This window comes from Oryctolagus cuniculus, chromosome 1 (assembly GCF_051225735.1).
Source record: "Oryctolagus cuniculus isolate XC-2025 breed Fujian yellow rabbit chromosome 1, ASM5122573v1, whole genome shotgun sequence".
Lineage (NCBI taxonomy): Eukaryota > Metazoa > Chordata > Mammalia > Lagomorpha > Leporidae > Oryctolagus > Oryctolagus cuniculus.
The window spans coordinates 65,323,436-65,340,459 of record NC_142867.1 but is presented as its reverse complement, the minus strand read 5'-3'; the positions used below and the strand labels follow the sequence as shown (position 1 = coordinate 65,340,459).

The 17,024-nt window shown below is 48.6% G+C and overlaps 1 protein-coding gene and 1 long non-coding RNA gene across 7 annotated transcripts in view; one reads left to right on the top strand and one right to left on the bottom strand.

Moving 5' to 3' along the window:
• Positions 1-17,024, top strand: part of C2CD3 (C2 domain containing 3 centriole elongation regulator) — a 123,794-nt gene that overhangs the window by 99,229 nt on the left and 7,541 nt on the right. For 5 of the 6 annotated variants that reach the window (XR_011389150.2, XM_002708510.6, XM_070075269.2 and 2 more), the window contains 4 exons: positions 1,854-2,015; positions 6,421-6,641; positions 7,537-8,440; positions 13,029-13,140. Coding sequence is in view for 5 of the 6 variants with exons in the window: in XM_002708510.6 (XP_002708556.3) it covers positions 1,854-2,015; positions 6,421-6,641; positions 7,537-8,440; positions 13,029-13,140 (1,399 nt within the window). In the remaining variant the exon portion in view is untranslated. Of the gene's footprint in view, positions 1-1,853; positions 2,016-6,420; positions 6,642-7,206; positions 7,350-7,536; positions 8,441-13,028; positions 13,141-17,024 lie in introns of those variants that run through there. The other variant, XM_070075285.2, reaches the window with a different exon arrangement.
• Positions 1,799-15,498, bottom strand: LOC149128437 (uncharacterized). The gene is made up of 2 exons (XR_016232432.1): positions 15,371-15,498; positions 1,799-2,243 (listed from the first exon to the last, which is right to left on the bottom strand). It is a non-coding gene; the product is annotated as an uncharacterized LOC149128437 (long non-coding RNA).

The following is a 17,024-nucleotide window of genomic DNA, read 5'->3' as shown; positions in this document are numbered from 1 at the left end:
AACTGACCCAGAGCAAAAGTCATGCGAACAGGGGCCGGCACTATGGCGCAGCAGGTTAAAGCCCTGTTCTGAAGCGCTGGCATCCCATATGGGTACCGGTTTGAGACCTGGCTGCTCCTCTTCTGATCCAGCTCTCTACTATGGCCTTGGATAGCAGTAGAAGATGGCCCAAGTCCTTGGGCCCCTGCACCCACATGGGAGACTCAGAAGAAGCTCCTGGCTCCTGGCTTTGGATTGGCGCAGCTTCAGAAGTTGCAGCCATCTGGGGAGTGAACCAGCGGATGGAAGACCTCTCTCTCTGTCTCTACTTCTCTCTGTAACTCTTTCAAATAAATAAAATAAATCTTTAAAAAAAAAAAAAAGTCATGGGAACAGTCTGTTGGAGATTCCCAAGGCATTTTGCCTTTTGACTTTCTGGGGGCTGAAGAATGATAACATCAGCTTAGTAAGAGAGTATTTTGAGAATAAGACAACGTTTAGCAGGGGTCCTTCTCCACCACAGCAATGCTCCTGCTCATTCCTCTGACCAACAAGGGAAGTTTTGTAAGAGTTTTGATGGAAACCATTAGGCTTCCACCTCACAGTGTTGATTTGGCTCCTTCTCATTTCTTTTTGTTTCTTACTCTTAAAAGGTCTTAAAGAGTACCTGTTAAAGACTTAAAAGGTCTTAAAGAGTCCCTCTCTCAGTTACTAACTGGAGAAAAAACCCTCAGTTTTTTGGCAATGGACTCTGTGGCTGATATCACTTGTGTGTTTTGAACATGATGGAACTTATGTTGAGAAAGTTTATATTTTCATTTTTATCTTTTTATTCCACACTTCCAAGAACTTTTTGAAGTCTCCTGTGATTGCCTAGGCCTGGGAATTTTTGGAAGTGGGGGAGGATGTGGAAAGATGACTAGTGGGTAAAGGGTTTATTTAAACATGAAAATGTCTAAAATTGATTGTATTGACAGTTACATAGCTGGATGTACCAAAAAAAAAAACAAAAAACAGTGAACTGTACATTTTAAATGAGTGAATTGTATCAATAAAGCTGCTTTTTTTAAAAGAAGAAAAAAAGAAGGAGGGCATTTCTGGGTCAAATTCTTCAGTATTGTGTGTGAGATTTGTGCTATAATTAAAAAGGAAAAGCCAAAGCTCAAAAGGAATGATTAAATAGATTAATACACATTGAATTCCTATAAGACTTGAAATACATAAAGGCTCCATACATGTTGTTCTTCTAGTTTCTTCTTTTTTTTTTTTTTTTTTTTTGACAGGCAGAGTGGACAGCGAGAGAGAGAGACAGAGAGAAAGGTCTTCCTTTTGCCGTTGGTTCACCCTCCAATGGCCGCTGTGGCCGGCGCGCTGCAGCCGGCGCACCGCGCTAATCCGATGGCAGGAGCCAGGAGCCAGGTGCTTTTCCTGGTCTCCCATGGGGTGCAGGGCCCAAGCACCTGGGCCATCCTCCACTGCACTCCCTGGCCACAGCAGAGGGCTGGCCTGGAAGAGGGGCAACCGGGACAGAATCCGGTGCCCCGACCGGGACTAGAACCCGGTGTGCCGGCGCCACTAGGCGGAGGACTAGCCTAGTGAGCCGCGGCACTGGCCTCTTCTAGTTTCTTAAGATCTATGTTTTGGAAGTCACTTAGGCTATGATGTACAGAATAGATTTGAAGGGGTGGTTAAGGCTGGAGGCAGAATAATTTGTGAAACATTTATAACCCAAGCAAGAGCTGATGAAGCAGACTGTAGTAGTAGTGGTAGGCTTACATTACCATTTCAGGAGAGTGGTTTGTTTATCGTCACACTAGGATTTTTCTCGTTGGCTGGGATTTATTCGCTGCCTTTTCTCTTTCTGTTTTGGGCAGAAGCGGGACCACAAGAAGCCAGGCGTCACGCCATGAAGAGCACGTGCAGAACATCCGCCGGTTTCATGAGTTCCTGCAGCAGGGTGAGGCGGCCTTGCCAAATGATGACAAATCAACCACATCACCTCTGTCCTCCAACACCTCCATTCTGACTTCTCTCAGGTGAGACTGAGAAAAAACCCAGGAACCCAGGTGGAACTCAAGGTGGAATGGGTGGTGGCCACGTGCAGTGCAACATGTCGTCAGCTTCCACCATTCTCGGAGGTTCAGTAGAAGGTTCTGTGCACCTGAGTGTCAGGTGGGACCTGGAGCTGCATAGACCTCCTCATGGATGAATCTGTCTCAGCTCAGGGTCTTCCATTCCTTTAGAGAGCTCTATTACTGACCCACCTGCAAATACAGCAACTTTAGATGTTTCACTAAAATTTAATAATAACTTCCCTCACATCTGCACTGCCTCAAATATGCCTAATTCTGCCCACTGTCTTTTTTTTTTTTTCAGATTGTATTTATTATTTTGAGAGGTAGAGTTACAAACAGTGAGACGGACAGACAGAGAGAAAGGCCTTCCATCTGCTGGTTCACTCCCCAAATGGCTGCAACAGCCAGAGCTGTACTGATCCAAAGCCAGGAACTTCCTCGGAACTTCCTCCAGGTCTCCCACATGGGTGCAGGGGCTCAAGGACTTGGGCCATCTTCCACTGCTTTCCCAGGTCATAGCAGAGAGCTGGACTGGAAGAGGAACAGCCAGAACCAGAACTAGCGCCCATATGGGTTGCCGGCGCCACAGGCAGAGGATTAACCTACTGCACCACAGCGCCGGCCTCTGCCCACTGTCTTCATCCTCACAGCCGCTGACTTCTTGCAGACCAACATCCATCCTGTTAATACTTTCTGTCCCTCTCTCAGTTTAATTGGCATCCGAGTCAGTCATGATGAGAACTGAGCAGGCCATGAGAGATCAGAAGGATCAACCCTTGGTTATCTAGTGAGGAGTGTGGTACATAAGAATGAATTAGCTTCAGAGTCAAATAGATAGGCCAGACCTGCGGTCCTGGCTCTGCCGTTCCCAGCGTAGGAGATTGCCAGATAATTGTAATGCAGGGTGGCAGAATCTGCTGGTTTCCTGGCCAGGGGTAGGCAGAAGAATGAGTAACACTCTAAGTTGGTCGTGGAAAGATTTAAAGAAGTCACATTGAACTGGTCTTTGAAGGAACAGGTCAACAAATGTGAAAGACATTCTGTGTAGAAATAGCATGTGCCCATGGCCTGGCATTGTGGCCTAACAGGTAAAGATGCCACCTGCAATGCTGGCTTCCCGTGTGGGCACCTGTTTGAGTCTCAGCTGCTTCACTGCTGATCCAACTCCCTGCTGATGGCCTGAGAAAGCAGAAGGTGGGCCCAGCGCGCCGGCCAAGGCGGCCATTGGAGGGTGAACCAACGGCAAAGGAAGACCTTTCTCTCTGTCTCTCTCTCACTGTCCACTCTGCCTGTCAAATAAATAAATAAATAAATAAAAATAAAAAATAAAAAAAAAAGAAAGCAGAAGGTGGCCCAAGTGTTTGGGCCCCTGATATGCATGTGAGAGACCTGGAATAAACTCCTGGCTCCTGGCTTTGGCCTAGCCCCAGCCATTGTGGCCATCCGGGGAGTGAACCAGTATATGCAACATCTCTCTTTCTCCTTCTCTCTCTCTCTCTCTCTCTCTTGCTCTCTCTCCCCCTCTACCTCAGACATTCAAATAAATAATAAAATCTCTTTTAAAAAAAAGAAAAAGATATAGCATGTGCCAAGGCCCAGAGGCATGAAGCAGCAAGTCACCTTTGGGAAAATACCAATAGTAGAGGTAGGAAGAGGTGAACATAAAATGCATGGTGGCTCAGACTGCAGCAGGGCCTTGAATGTCAGTCTAAGAGTTTGACTATTTATTTATTTATTTATTTACTTAAGATTTATTTATTTATTTGAAAGGCAGAGTTATAGAGAGAGAAAGGGAGAAATTAGAGAGCAATGACTTGATCAGCCCTTGCCCTGTCAGGGAACAGCTTACTATTTTATTCTTTTTAGTATTTTCTTTTTCTACTTAATACCATTGGTTGAACTCTTAACACAGTATTATTCTTAGGTATTTAAATTCAATTGAAAATTGATCCCTGTTAAAAATAAAAGTGGGAATAAGGGAGGGAGGAGATGTACATTTCGGCACACGTTCCCTTGGACTTACCCCTAAGGATAAAGCTAAAAACTTGCCATGGGACTCCAGATTCCATTAAGTTGGCATTTAACAATACCATCATCAAGACCAAATGTCTGCTAATAATAATAGATAGAATTAAAAAGGAGAGAACCATCCAACATGGGAAGCGGGCCACGCAGAAGACTCGTAGAATGACAAATGCCCTAAACAGCACTCTAGCTTAAGAATCAGCCCTTAAGACATTTGGATATGGCTAAAAAGCCCATGAGAGCATTTCAGGCATGGAAAACCAAGACACTGTAGCAAAAAATGATCTACATGAAAGATCTCTGCGAGTGAGATCCTGGTGGAAAGAAGGGGCCATCAAAGAAGGAGGTACATTTCTCTAAAGGGAAGAGAGAACTTCCATTTTGATTATGACCAAATAAATTATCAATTTTTAAATCAACAGCAAGAGTCACTGTGCACTTGCTCCCCATGTAGGACCTCTGTACTTAATTAGTTGTACTATGAGAATTAACGATAAAACTAGTCTTTAAAAGTACTTTATACTTTGTGTGTCTGTGTGGGTGCAAACTGTTGAAATCTTTACTTAGTATAGAGTTGATCTTCTGTATATAAGATAATTAAAAATGAATCTTTTTTAAGAACTATTTTACTTATTTGAAAGAGTTACAGAGAGAGGTAGAGCCAGAGAGGTAGAGAGAGAGAGAGAGGTCTTCCATTCTGCTGGTTCACTCTCCAAATGACCGCAACAGCCAGAGCTGAGCTGATCCAAAGCCAGGAGCCAGGAGCCTCCTCCAGGTCTCCCACACAAGTGCAGGGGCCCAAGGACGTGGGCCATTCCCCACTGCTCTCCCATGCCATAGCAGAGAGCTGGACTGGAAGTGGAGTGAATCTTAATGAAGACTGTGATGTGAGAGGGAGTAGGAGGTGGGACAGTTTCGGGGTGGGAGGGCGGGTATGGGGAGAAGAACCACTATAATCCAAAAATTGTACTTATGAAATTTGTATTTATTAAATAAAAGCCTTCTATTAAAAAAAAGTTTAAGGGAGAGATAACCTAACAATTTGGGGAAATGGACTTTTTGAAAAGGAGAAATAACCTTTAAGGTTGCAACCTTAAAGGGTGAATAGAACAGAAGTAGAGCAGAGAGTAGCTTGATCTGGTGAAGGTGCAGGGTCTTGGATTCTCATCTGAGTAGCTACATACTACTTACTAGTACTTACCCTGGATGCATCCTGTCAGTTCTCTGAGCCTCATGCTCCTTATTTGTAAAATAGTAACTACTGATCTCATCTGCTTGGCTGAGCATTAAAAAGATGTTTTTGGCAGCATAAACGTAAAATCCTATGCAACTGAAAGTTAATGTGATTTCTCATTGGAGAACCAGGAGAATAAACTTTGCCCTATAAAGTTTTTGAACAGAGAAGTTTTTGTTTTTTTTTTTTTTAAGAATTTTTTTCTTTAAAAGATAAAGCTACAGAGAGAGGGAGAAACAGAAAGAGAGGTCTTCTATCTGCTGGTTCATTCCCCAAATGGCTACAACAACCAAGGCTGAACTAGGAGCCAGGAGCTTCTTCCGGGTCTCTCATGCAGGTGCAGGGGCCCAAGCACTTGAGCCATCCTCTGCTGCTTTCCCAGGTGCATTAGCAGGGAGCTGGATCAGAAATGGAGCAGCCAGGACATGAACCAGCACCCAATGTTGGTTGCTGGCCCTGCAGATACTGGCATAACCCGCTATGTAACAGCACCTACCCCACAGAGATGGGAAAACTGACCCTAGTGATTTCCCTAGTTAGGGAAACTGACCTTTTTTTTAAAGTCACTTATTTGTGTCCACTTTTCCATCAACATCATTTATTTTGTGTCAAGTGCTATCCTGGATGCAGTATATATAAAGGAATCAGCACAGAGCTCACAGTACATCAGGGGAAATAGATGTGAAAGAAGCAACATGAGGGGCCCGCACTATGGGGTATGCGTATTGGGTAAAGCTGCTGCCTGCAGGTCCGGCATCCCATATGAGTGCAAGTTCAAGTCCCAGCAGCTCCACTTCCAATCCAACTCTCTGCTATGGCCTGGGAAAGCAATAGAAGATGGTCCAAGTCCTTGGGCCCCTGCACCCATATGGGAGACCCGGAGGAAGCTCCTGGTTCCTGCTTTGGATTGACACAGCTCTGGCCATTGCAGCCATTTGGGTTGTAAACCAGTGGATAGAAGACCTCTCTCTCTCTCTCTCTCTCTTTCTCTCTCTCTGCGTCTGCCTCTCTGTAACTCTGCCTTTCAAATTAATAAATATTTTTTAAAAAATGTTTCTAATCTCCATAAATGACCCTTTTGTCTTCTTTCCCCCTTTTTGTTTGTAGGAAGAATATGAGTGAGCTAGATCAGATCCAGCGGTACTTCAGTCAGAAGCTCACCAAGCCCTTCCTACCCCTCAGCCCTCAGACTCCTACCACCATCTTGGAGTGCCAGGAGAGCCCCAGGGACAATGTTGGGCCAGGAGCCAGCCGCCTAGACCCTGAGAGCAAGTGCATCCTGGAGAAATCCAACAACCTGGTATTGCAAGTCAGCTCCTTGATCACGGGTACGGCTCAGGGCCTTTCTGCTTGTGGTCTGGTCACTAGATGCCAATTCAAAAAGCAGTTGAATATCTGCCCTTAGACAAGTCCCTGTGACAGAGACCATTGGATTTCACCATCTTCCCTTTTTCTTCTGTTAACTACCTTCCTTTTAACAGGAGGCACAAAGTAGTATGGCAGAGAAACATGGGGGCAGTGGAAGGAACCTTGACTGCGAGGCAGGAGGCCTGGGACTTTGGTGGGTCTCTGGCACAGACTTGCTGTTTGACTCTGAGCATATCTCCCTTCTTGACCTCTGGTTACTCAGCCAGAGGAGCAGGGGGCATGGATTAGATGAGTGGGGAACACAGAAGCTATAGCCACCGTGCCAAAGCCCTTCCCTGCAGTAGAGATTTGTAAAGCCTTGCCTCTCCAACACTCCCTGCTCCCTCCATTTTCTCTGTAAACCTGCTGTGCTTATCATCTGGGTAATTGATATTTCTTTGCTTTTATTTTCCAAGTAAAATAGATAGTTTTAGTAACTCATCAAATAGGTAAATAAGTGGATTCTCATTTTGGTTTCTAATATAGGTAATGAATGAAGTAACTGGAATCATGACCATGCCCGCCAGGACTCCCAGCTCCCAAGAACTCCTGAGCAGGAGCAGATAGTCTCAAAGCGTTTCCACTGATGTATCCACAGCTATACATAGATTAGATTTTGGTCCTCTGATACTAGAATAAAGTACTAGAAATTGTCCTGCCTTGAATATAGTTTCACTGGCTCTTAGGTGGATTAACTGTCTTTAAACTTTGTTCAAATTCTGATTGCACGAGTACTTCTGAAGCGAGAGGCTGGTGTGGGAAACAAGTAGTTTGTGGCCCTGCCTTGTAGTAAGAGTGATATCTGTTGCTGTTCAGATCTGCAGACTATCACCAGGAACTCTCAAGCAGTTCTGAGTTCTCACCGAGCCAGGAATAGAAGCAAAGAGGTCACCACCCTCCCGGATTTGCAGGACGCAGAGGCCTTACAAGAACAAAGCCCAACTCCAGACGAGCCATTGGCAAGAGCTCCAGATGAAGGCACAAATTCCCCACCTGCCCCTGTTCCTGAAGAGACTTCAAACGGAAGAGGACTGCTCAGTGAGTCCTTGGGGCGTATGGTACCCATTACAAGGATGCAGAGCAGTGAGGACACTGAGGCAGGCCCGGCCGACAGCGATGAGGACTATGAGGAAGACATCATTGAACCCAGGACCCTGAACGAGATCACCACCGTGACAGATAGAACTAGCCCTTGGTCCAGTTTCATGTCAGACATAAGCGAGATCATCAGCCCTCCGCCTGACGAGGTGCCGAGGAGGGGGCCCTCTTGCCCTTCCTCAGAGCCTTTCCCCAGAGAGGAGCTCAAGGGCAGAAGTGGCTTTCTGTCTGGCCCAGATAGGGCTGCCAACCTTCCAAGGGAAGATCCCGCCGCTTGTGAGAACGAGACCTCCACGGGCGAGGTTAGAGAGCCTGCCTCAGCCAACCCTCGGCTTCTCCCATTCCTGAAGCTCTCAGGAGCCAAGCAGAGCAGTACGTTTGTGGGGCAGCGCCCCCCACGGGCAGATCAGAACAAGGAGCCCAAGCGAGAGGCCCAGGCTGAGGACAAGGCTGCCTCCAGTGAGCTCAGTGACTCTGCTGACAGCTTCGAGAACTTCCCTCTACACCTAGTCTCCCAGAACAGAAGGGAAACCCCCAAGGGGCCACCTGTGCACTCCCCTGACACCAGGCAGAAGCAGGAAGCAACTGGCCCAGAGGTGTCCGCAAGGCAGAGCCACCTCCTGTATCCTTTGGTGTTTCCCACAGTGGCCTCTGAAGCCACCTGCAGGCATTTAGCCGAGTGTGTAAGTGTGGTTGTGAGCGGCGGCCCCTCTCAGGGAGCACACTGGGGACATGGGAAGGCCCTTCCTTCAGAAGACATGACAGTGCTGCGGTTCTACCATTAACACTAGCCCTGAGGCATGATGTTGTTTGGGGTTTAGATGTTAGTAGCAGTCATTAGCCTAGCCCACTCTAATTTATCTGATTCATCTAGCTGGTATTTTACCACCTGAAGGCAAGGCTCTGGATCAGTTGAAATAGATGGGGCGGGGCGGGGGGGGGGGGGGGGGGCGTGTTATGTTGATTATTTACTGTGTGCCTGGATCTTTTCATCTGTTTTTCAGTCAGACCAAATTTTTATGCAGTTGTCATCTGCATCTGTGTTTTGCATGAAAAGACAATGAGGCTCATAGTTAGAATGATGTGCCTAAGATTTAATTTTTTAAAGGCAAGTGATGGAGCTAAGGTGTGGACACCGTGGATATGGAGTTGCTGAGTCTCGGGAAGAAGGGACACCTACATTCCCCTCGCCCTCCTTTGGGACAGACTGGGATGTTTTGCGGAGATCCACTTAGGATCATCTTCAGCCTTCCTAGCTGCGCCTGACCAGCTGATCAGATCACCTGCCTTGGTGTCCTGACAATAGATGGGGGCCTCACGTGGCTGTAGGTGAAGCAAATAGCTTTCCTGAGTGAAGGTCTTCATCTCCTAGAAGTCAGAGAGCCTAGACCTGGCTCCTGACCTCAGACATTTAACCTTTCTGAGCTGGAAGCTGGAGGCAGTCATGTTTCATTCACTAGACTTTAAGGTCTGCATGAGTGACTGACTGTTGCACAGCCAACGGGTCAGCAAATGCAGGCTGAATTCTGGTGGTTTCACAAGTTGGTTGAGAAAATCAGCTGAGTGGAAGCATTTGTACACAGAGCACAGATGAGAGTCTTGATGCAGGCTGGAGGGTGGGCTGGGGAAAGGCTCAGCGAAGCTGGCGCCTCTGGCAAAATTGTCCCCTGGCCTCGCCGCCTTCGCGGTCATCCCAGCTGTGCTCAGAATGCAGGCAGTGGAGGAAGTGCCACGCGTGTCCCAACTCTTAAGAGCTGCTTGAATTTCAGGCCTTCCCAACTGTTCATTCTTCTGAAAACTGAATATTGCCAGGCCCTGTGCTGGACACCCTGGGCAGATTTCAGTCAGACCTTACCTGGAGAAGCTCCCATTATGAGGTGGGAGACAGGTGGTTTATCGTTCCTAGTGCTGTGATGAGACATGGACAGATGCTAGGGACCAAGAGGGTAGCTGCTGTAAGTGCTCAACTATCCCAGTAAGGGAGCCATGCAAGCTGGACCTTAAAGGTGAGTAGGCACCGTGCACACGGGGCCCAGGGGAACTTGCAGTCACAGACCTGTGTGTGCTGAGTGGTGGCCAGGTGACGGAGCCTGGCCCATGGGCAAAAGTTCACTGTGGCTGCAGCCCAGGGCCAGGTAGGATGGTGAGAGGTAAGGAGGGGCCTGGATCTTTTTTGTTCTGTTTTGTTTTGTTTTTTTCCACAGGTGGAATTACAGAGAGGGAGAGGCAGAGAGAGGTCTTTAATCTGCTGGTTCCCTCCTTCAGTGGCGGCAATGGCCAGGGCTGGGCCAGGCTGAAGCCAGGAGCCAGGAGCCTCATCCAGGTCCCCCTCATAGATGCAGGGGCCCAGCTACTGGAGCCATTTCCTGCTGCTTTCCCAGGCACATAAGGAGGGAGCTGGATCTCAAATGAAGCAGCCAGGACAAGAACCAGTGACCATATGGCATGCCTGCGTTGCAGGCAGCGGCTTAACCCACTACAGCACAGCGCTGGCCCCAGGCCTTGATCTTGCAGGGCCTTTTCTGCCCCAGAAGCAAATAAACATTAGATTCTTCATGCGTGAAATGGAACCAATAGTAGTACTTAGATTGTGAAAATTAATGATGTAACCTGTCTAGCAACAGAGCCTGTACTTAAGTTATGTCTGGTAAACATTCACTGTTTCACAAGAGTGTGCTACGGTCTGATTTACGTAGATGAGAAGTCCCAGTGCCTTGTAGAGGGTAGATGAGATCAGAAAAGATGAAACACAAGGAAACTTGGAGTAATAATAAAAGACAAAGACAGTCTGACCTAAAGACTGGACTGCTGTAGGTGAGGAGGAGAGTAGATCCATGAGGATTAGCTAAGGAGCAGGGCCTGGGAGAGGGAAACAGAAAATGACTTAGAGGTTTCTGTCCCGAGTGACTAGGTCGGTGATGTCACTTACTGGAAAGGGAAGAGCGCATAGAGGCAGGTTTCGGGGAAATGCAGATGGTTGTTGTGGACACGTTGCCCGTGGGATACCCAGGAGGAGGCTTGGGGTCAGGTGTAGCGCTGGGTGACTCTGGAAATGGATGAGGGCAGCAAGAAGAGCGTGGAAAGGGAGGACCACGCCCCTAGGGGCGGAGCTGTGAGGATGGCCAGTGTGGAAAGAGCAGGCCGAGCAAGGCAAATCACGAACAAGTGGAGCTTATCAGCCAGGGAGAGCAGGGAAGAGGGAGACGGATGGGAACCGGGGCTGCGGAGCTTCAGGAAGCAGTGGCCAGCACTCGGACGAAAGCGGTCCAGGGAGCCGACCAGCATGTAGGCCCCAGCTGTAGCGTGCAGGACGTCACCTCAGGCGGGAACCAACGCAGACTTCCGTGGGTCGGACAAGTAGTGAGGCAGCCAGAACTGGCAGTGTTTTCCATACGCTGGGGAGGCGACAGGGGCCGACTGTTGAGGGCTCATCTTGTCGGGACCCCTCTGAGCACTGCAGGTGCAAGCTCACTAACCCCTCAGAACATCAGCTGTCATCATTATATCTACTTTAAAAGTGAAGGACTTGAAGTACAAACAAGAACTTTCTGGTGTTACCCATCTAGGGAATGACAGAGCTGGGTGGCAAGTGGGAGGGAGTGAGGGGGACAGAGGTTGGTGTTTTCCTGAGTTGAAGTCTTGAGCATGTTCATAAACTAAGGAGAGGGAACCCAGGAGTAGCAGAGAAAGTGGCTGTTGGGACAGGAGCCTAAAGCAGCCAGGAGGTGATGGGCTTTAGAAAAGTGTGCTGCCACTGTAGGCCGGCTCTGCACAGCAGTGCTGCGCCTGCCCTCAGAATCAGCTGGCCATTGGGCAGAGCCCCTGGCTGTCAGAGCAGCACCAGCTAATACGCCCACCTTACCTCCTGTGCCCCTGAGGAGGGCCTGAGGTCAAAGGGCTCTTTCCCTTGAGGGCCTCCACTCTACCCTGCCTCTCTAGAGGAAAACTAGGGACTGGGTCCAAAGCAGGAAATGGATGCATTTCACTGTTCAGTGGATATTCACTTGCTATGCCCCAGGTACCATGCAGGGTGACAGGAATATGGCTGTGAAAAGACAGATCGTCGCTGCCCTCTTAAAGTTCAAGGTCTGACATGGAAGAATGATGATAGAATGGAAAACCTAGGGCCCAGTGCTGTGGTACAGCAGGTTAAAGCCATGGCATACAATGCCAGCATCCCATAATAGCGCAGGTTTGAGTCTTGGCTGCTCCACTTCCAATCCAGCTCCCGTGCTAATGTGCCTGGGAAAGCATTAGAAGATGGCCCAAGTGCTGGCCTCTGCACCCACATGAGAGACCTGCAAGAAGCTACTGGCTCTTGGCTTAGGCCTGATCCAGCCCTGGCTGTTGCAGCCATTTGGGGAGTGAACCAGGAGATGGAAGACCTCTCTCTCTCTGTTTCCCCTTCTCTCTCTTTCTGTAATTTTGCCTTTCAAATAAATAAATAAATCTTAAAAAAAAAAAAAATAGGAAACCTAGTAGACCAGTTCAAGTTGGAACCGTGTTTAGCTTATTAAACAGAAACCAAGAATATTCCCCCCTCCTCCTTCAGGGTTCCACTGGATCAGTGCTTTGATTCAACAAATATTTGTGGAATGCCATGTTCTCAACACAGTACTGGGTACAAGAAGATAGAAGTGCGGGATAGGCCTGCCCACTGGGGCTCACACTCAGATTGGGTACGCCAGCTGTGCCCATGGACGGCCCCTCATGCAGAGCCGTCCTTTCTGGAGGTGAGCAGAGAACAGCCAGACACCTCCATCCAGCCTAAGGCACTCCCCCTGGGCCACCTTGCCAGCCCCACTCGTCTGCTAACAGTCGTGGGCAGGAAGCTCAGGAGAAGAATGGAAGAACAAATATGTCAGAAACTAGGCCTACTGATGTTAACAGCAGGCCCGCAGCCAGTGTCATTCCGACTAAGTGACCCAGCAGTCTGCTGTGTTGCAGGATAAAAGGGAGAAAGAATCACCGTGGCCCAACTTGAAGAGAAGGCCTCCTGGAGGCAAGATTTCAACCGACCCCTAACAGAGGAGTAGATGGATTTGTTAGGAGTGGGCAGGGCATTCTCCTTAGAGGGACCCACTTGAGCAAGGGATTCCTGGGCAGGAAGAAGTTGGGCAGGAGCCGGAGTGTGGGTAATTGAGGTCAGGGAGGTGCTGTTCTGGCAAGGGGGTAGACTATGAGTATTTTGGTCCCTTAACCTGTCGTAGCCCAGAGCCCATTGTGGTGCCCAACTTCTTTCTGCCTCCCCAGCAATTGGAGGCCTCCCTGCGGATGCTCACGCTGTCCACAGCTTTGCCACCAGCAGCAACAACTGCTCAGGTAAGAAGACAGCTGGCTGACCTTCCTCCCCCTTACAGAGTACAGAAGTGTGCAGAATGCAAAGCTGCCCCAGGCCATCTTTCTGGAAAGGCTGCAGCAGTGGTCACTCCCCAGGCTTGCACTGAACATTTCCTGTGGGCCAGCAGTGGGCAGAGAGCTCAGGAAAAGAATGGAAAAACAAATACGTCAGAACAGGGCATTGTCAGCTACAGCTGACATGTAAGGAAAAATACAGTACAGGGCCTAAAAGCAAGAGTCAGCTGAGAGTCGCATGCTGTGCTGTGGGAGCTGCAGCCAAGCACAGGCAGGTGTGAGTGAGGCGGCTCCAAACAGCAGGTGCAGGGCCCGTGACGGGTTTACTGCAGGAGAGTACAGTGGTTACCTGTGTCGTTTGCAGACACATCCTGGCTATTTATCACTCAGCTGAGCTAGCGGATTGAACAAATCCCACCTCTCTTCCTAGCACCTGACCTTTTTTGCAAGTGACAAGAAATTCAACAAAACGAGTACCAGCTTTGCAAGAAATATATTAGTAATGACTTCTCTAATTGTTCACCATGTAATTATTGAGTCCCTACCTGTATCACCTATTGCACTAGGTGCTAGGATATAATAGTAAAGAGGACAAATTCCCTGTCTTGGAACACAAACTGTAAACAGAAACCTAGGGTACTTAAGGACTGGTGAGTACTAGCTGATCTGATAAAGAATTGCATTTCTCCAAGGAGACCGTGTTAAACAAAAATAGTAATAATTCAAAAAAAAAAATAGTGACCACCATGGTGCTTACTGTACAGACACTGCTCCAAGCACTTTACATTAACGTACTTAATTCAGCAACCTGATGATGAACATACTGTTATTACCCCTATATTTTAAGTTGAGAAAACTGAGACACTGAGATTAAGTAATTCACCTGGTCATGCAGGTGGTCAGCAGGGGAGACAGAATTGAAACCCAAGCAGCCTGGTTTCAGAATCTGTGTTTCTGGCCCTGCTGCACCATACTGAGGAGCCAGCTGTGTTAGGAACTTGGAGAAGAGTGCTCCAGGCAGGGCAGCACATGCACAGGCCCTGAGGCTGAAACGAGCTTGTAGTGGCCCAGAGAGTGACACAAAGCCAGTAACAGGGAACTCAGAGACCAGCAGGATGAGGCCGAAGGACCCAGATCACACGGGCTGTGTACACCATGGAAAAGAGTTTCACTTTTATTCAAAATGCAGGATAAGCATTGAAGAGGTAAGCAGGGGAGTGATGCCTGTTAAACTTTAAACAGTTCACCATGGTTTCTGAAGAGAATGAGTTCTCTTTTGGATCCAGCAGCAGGGTGGTCATTGATGACTTTGAAACGGCAGTTACGGTGATGGCGTGGGGAAAGGAACCACAGAGCAGGAGTGCATTCCTGGCAATACAAAGCTCCTGCCTCGGAGGGCTTCTATAACCAAGATCATTTCAGGGCCCGATGCATGCAATGAACAGAATGTTCAGAATTCTGGTTAATTGTGATGGCTCACCCCTATTCAACCCATACTTTGCAGTGGGCATTGTAAGTCTGTGACGTGTAAATTCATTTAAGTTTCCCAACAACGCAGTGAGATGGGTACCATTGTTATCCTGTAGTATATGGAAACGGAGGCCCAGGGCTTCCCATGCAGACTGTAAGCTATTGCTGTTTCTACTTTATATATAAAGAGTCTGAGATGATGAAGACAGGCCAGGTGCCAGCCTAGGATCACCCAACCAGTGAATCTCAGCTGTGCTCCTCAGTTACACCACCTGACAGTCGTGACACTGGGGTTGGTTCCGTTCCCAGGCCATTTGCCTTCTTTTAGATAGGTTTCATTTAGCATTTACCACTTTAGCATTGTATGTGCCTTACCAGAGGCCACGTGGAGCAAAGATGGGGTGAGTCCAGTGGCATCCTAAGAGCCTGCCGCTAGAGCCCTAGAGCGAAGCCACCAGATGCCCGGTCCTGTGCGAGTTCCTGCCCCCACCCCCACCCCCCACCCCCACACACAGACACGCACCCCCACACACAGACATGCACCCCCACACACAGACACACACCCCCCACCCCCACACACAGACAAGCACCCCCCACCCCCACACACAGACACGCACCCCCCACCCCCACACACAGACACGCACCCCACTCTCCTCCAGACTCTCCGTCACCATTCCCAGAATACCTCATGCACGTGGCACATGCGTCAGTCTAAGCTTTATCATACCAGAAAAGCCTCTCCTAGGGAGGAGAGGGGCCAGCCTCTGCAGCAGGCTAACGGTTGGCGCCTAATGAGATGACGGTGAGAACAGCCGAGAGGCAAGCAGGCACTCTGTTCCCTTGGCCTCCTCGCCTGCAGCCACGTGGGGCAAGTGGCAGTCGTGCCCAGAGGAAGGGAGGTCTGTGAGCCAGCTCGTGTGAGCTGCCGTCCCTCATCTGCCAACACCACTGCTCTTCCTGCTTTTGCGTTTGTACCTTCATTAGATGCCAGCTCCCAGGGATACACGCTGTCTTTGGCCTATTAAACATGAGACACAAAGTGCAGGAGAGGGAGAAAGAGGAATGTTTGCTTCAATTAAAGGGCACGTCTCCTTGTGAGATAGCAAGACGCAGTTTTTAGCTGCTTTCTTTCTTGCCCATCGCTAAACTGCATGGCTTGCTGCTGTCAGGGCCACTTGTCAGGATCTCATTCTGGGTGCTGGTGAGGGTGGCATCGTGATTTAGGCAGAACTGTCCCAGTTGCAGCCCTGGAGGCCCCACAATCCAGGAATCCCCAGGAGTTTGGTCACCCTAGCTAGTGATGGGCCTCTCACTCCTTCCTGTACTGGTTGCAGTGTATTTTTCCAGAGTCCTACGCTCTTGGCTGGCTACCATCCAGTTGTGGGTAAGCTAGAAATAAAATCAAGTGCGTTTAGGATACTGGTGTGAAAATTGTCAGAATCAAAATGGACTCATTTGTGTCCAAAAATAAGTAAAGCTAGGACATGGGCAGGAGTTGGGGTATAGCGGGTCAAGCCAACGCTGCTTAGGACACCCACACCCAGTGTCAGAATGCCTGGCATCAAGTCACGCCTCCGTTTCCAACCCAGCGTGCTGCTAATGTGCCTGGGAGGCAGCAGATGATGGCTCATACTTGGGTCCCTGCCACCCAGGGAGAGACCCAGATGGAGTTTCTGACTTGTGGGTTTGGCCTGGCCCAGCTCTGGCTGTGACAGGCATTTGGGGAATGAACCAGCAGATGGAAGATCTTTCTCTCCTCTCTCTGTTCCTCCCTTTTTCTCTGCCTTTCAAATAAATCTTTTAAAAAATAAATAAATGTTTGGCTGATGATAAAATCTATCACAAAAAAAAATACCAGAACTGCCACAACCTTTCCAAAAGGCCATTATAACCTTACATAAAACAACTTCTGCAAAGACACCTATCCAGCAACTGTTAGTTCACCCCGGACGGATGTCACCCTGGTTATTAACCCTTGAACAACTTTGTTGTTAATCCTTGTGGCCAAAAGTAACTTACATAATTCTCATTTTGCCTTTAAATGTGTGTGTGTTTTTAATAATTTTTTTAAGATTTATTTTTATTTATTTGAAAGACAGTTACAGAGAAAGGGAGAGAGAGAGAGAGGTCTTCCAAACGCTGGTTCACTCCCCAGATGGCTGCAACGGCCAGAGCTGACAATCTGAAGCCAGGAGCCAGGAGCTTCCTCTGGGTCTCCCATATAGGTGCAGGGGCCCAAGGACTTGGGCCATCTTCTACTGCTATCCCAGGCCATAGCAGAGAGCTGGATCGGAAGAGGAGCAGCCGGGACTAGAACTGGCACCCATATGAGATGCTGGCGCTTCAGAACAGGGCGTTAACCCACTGTGCCACAGCGCCGG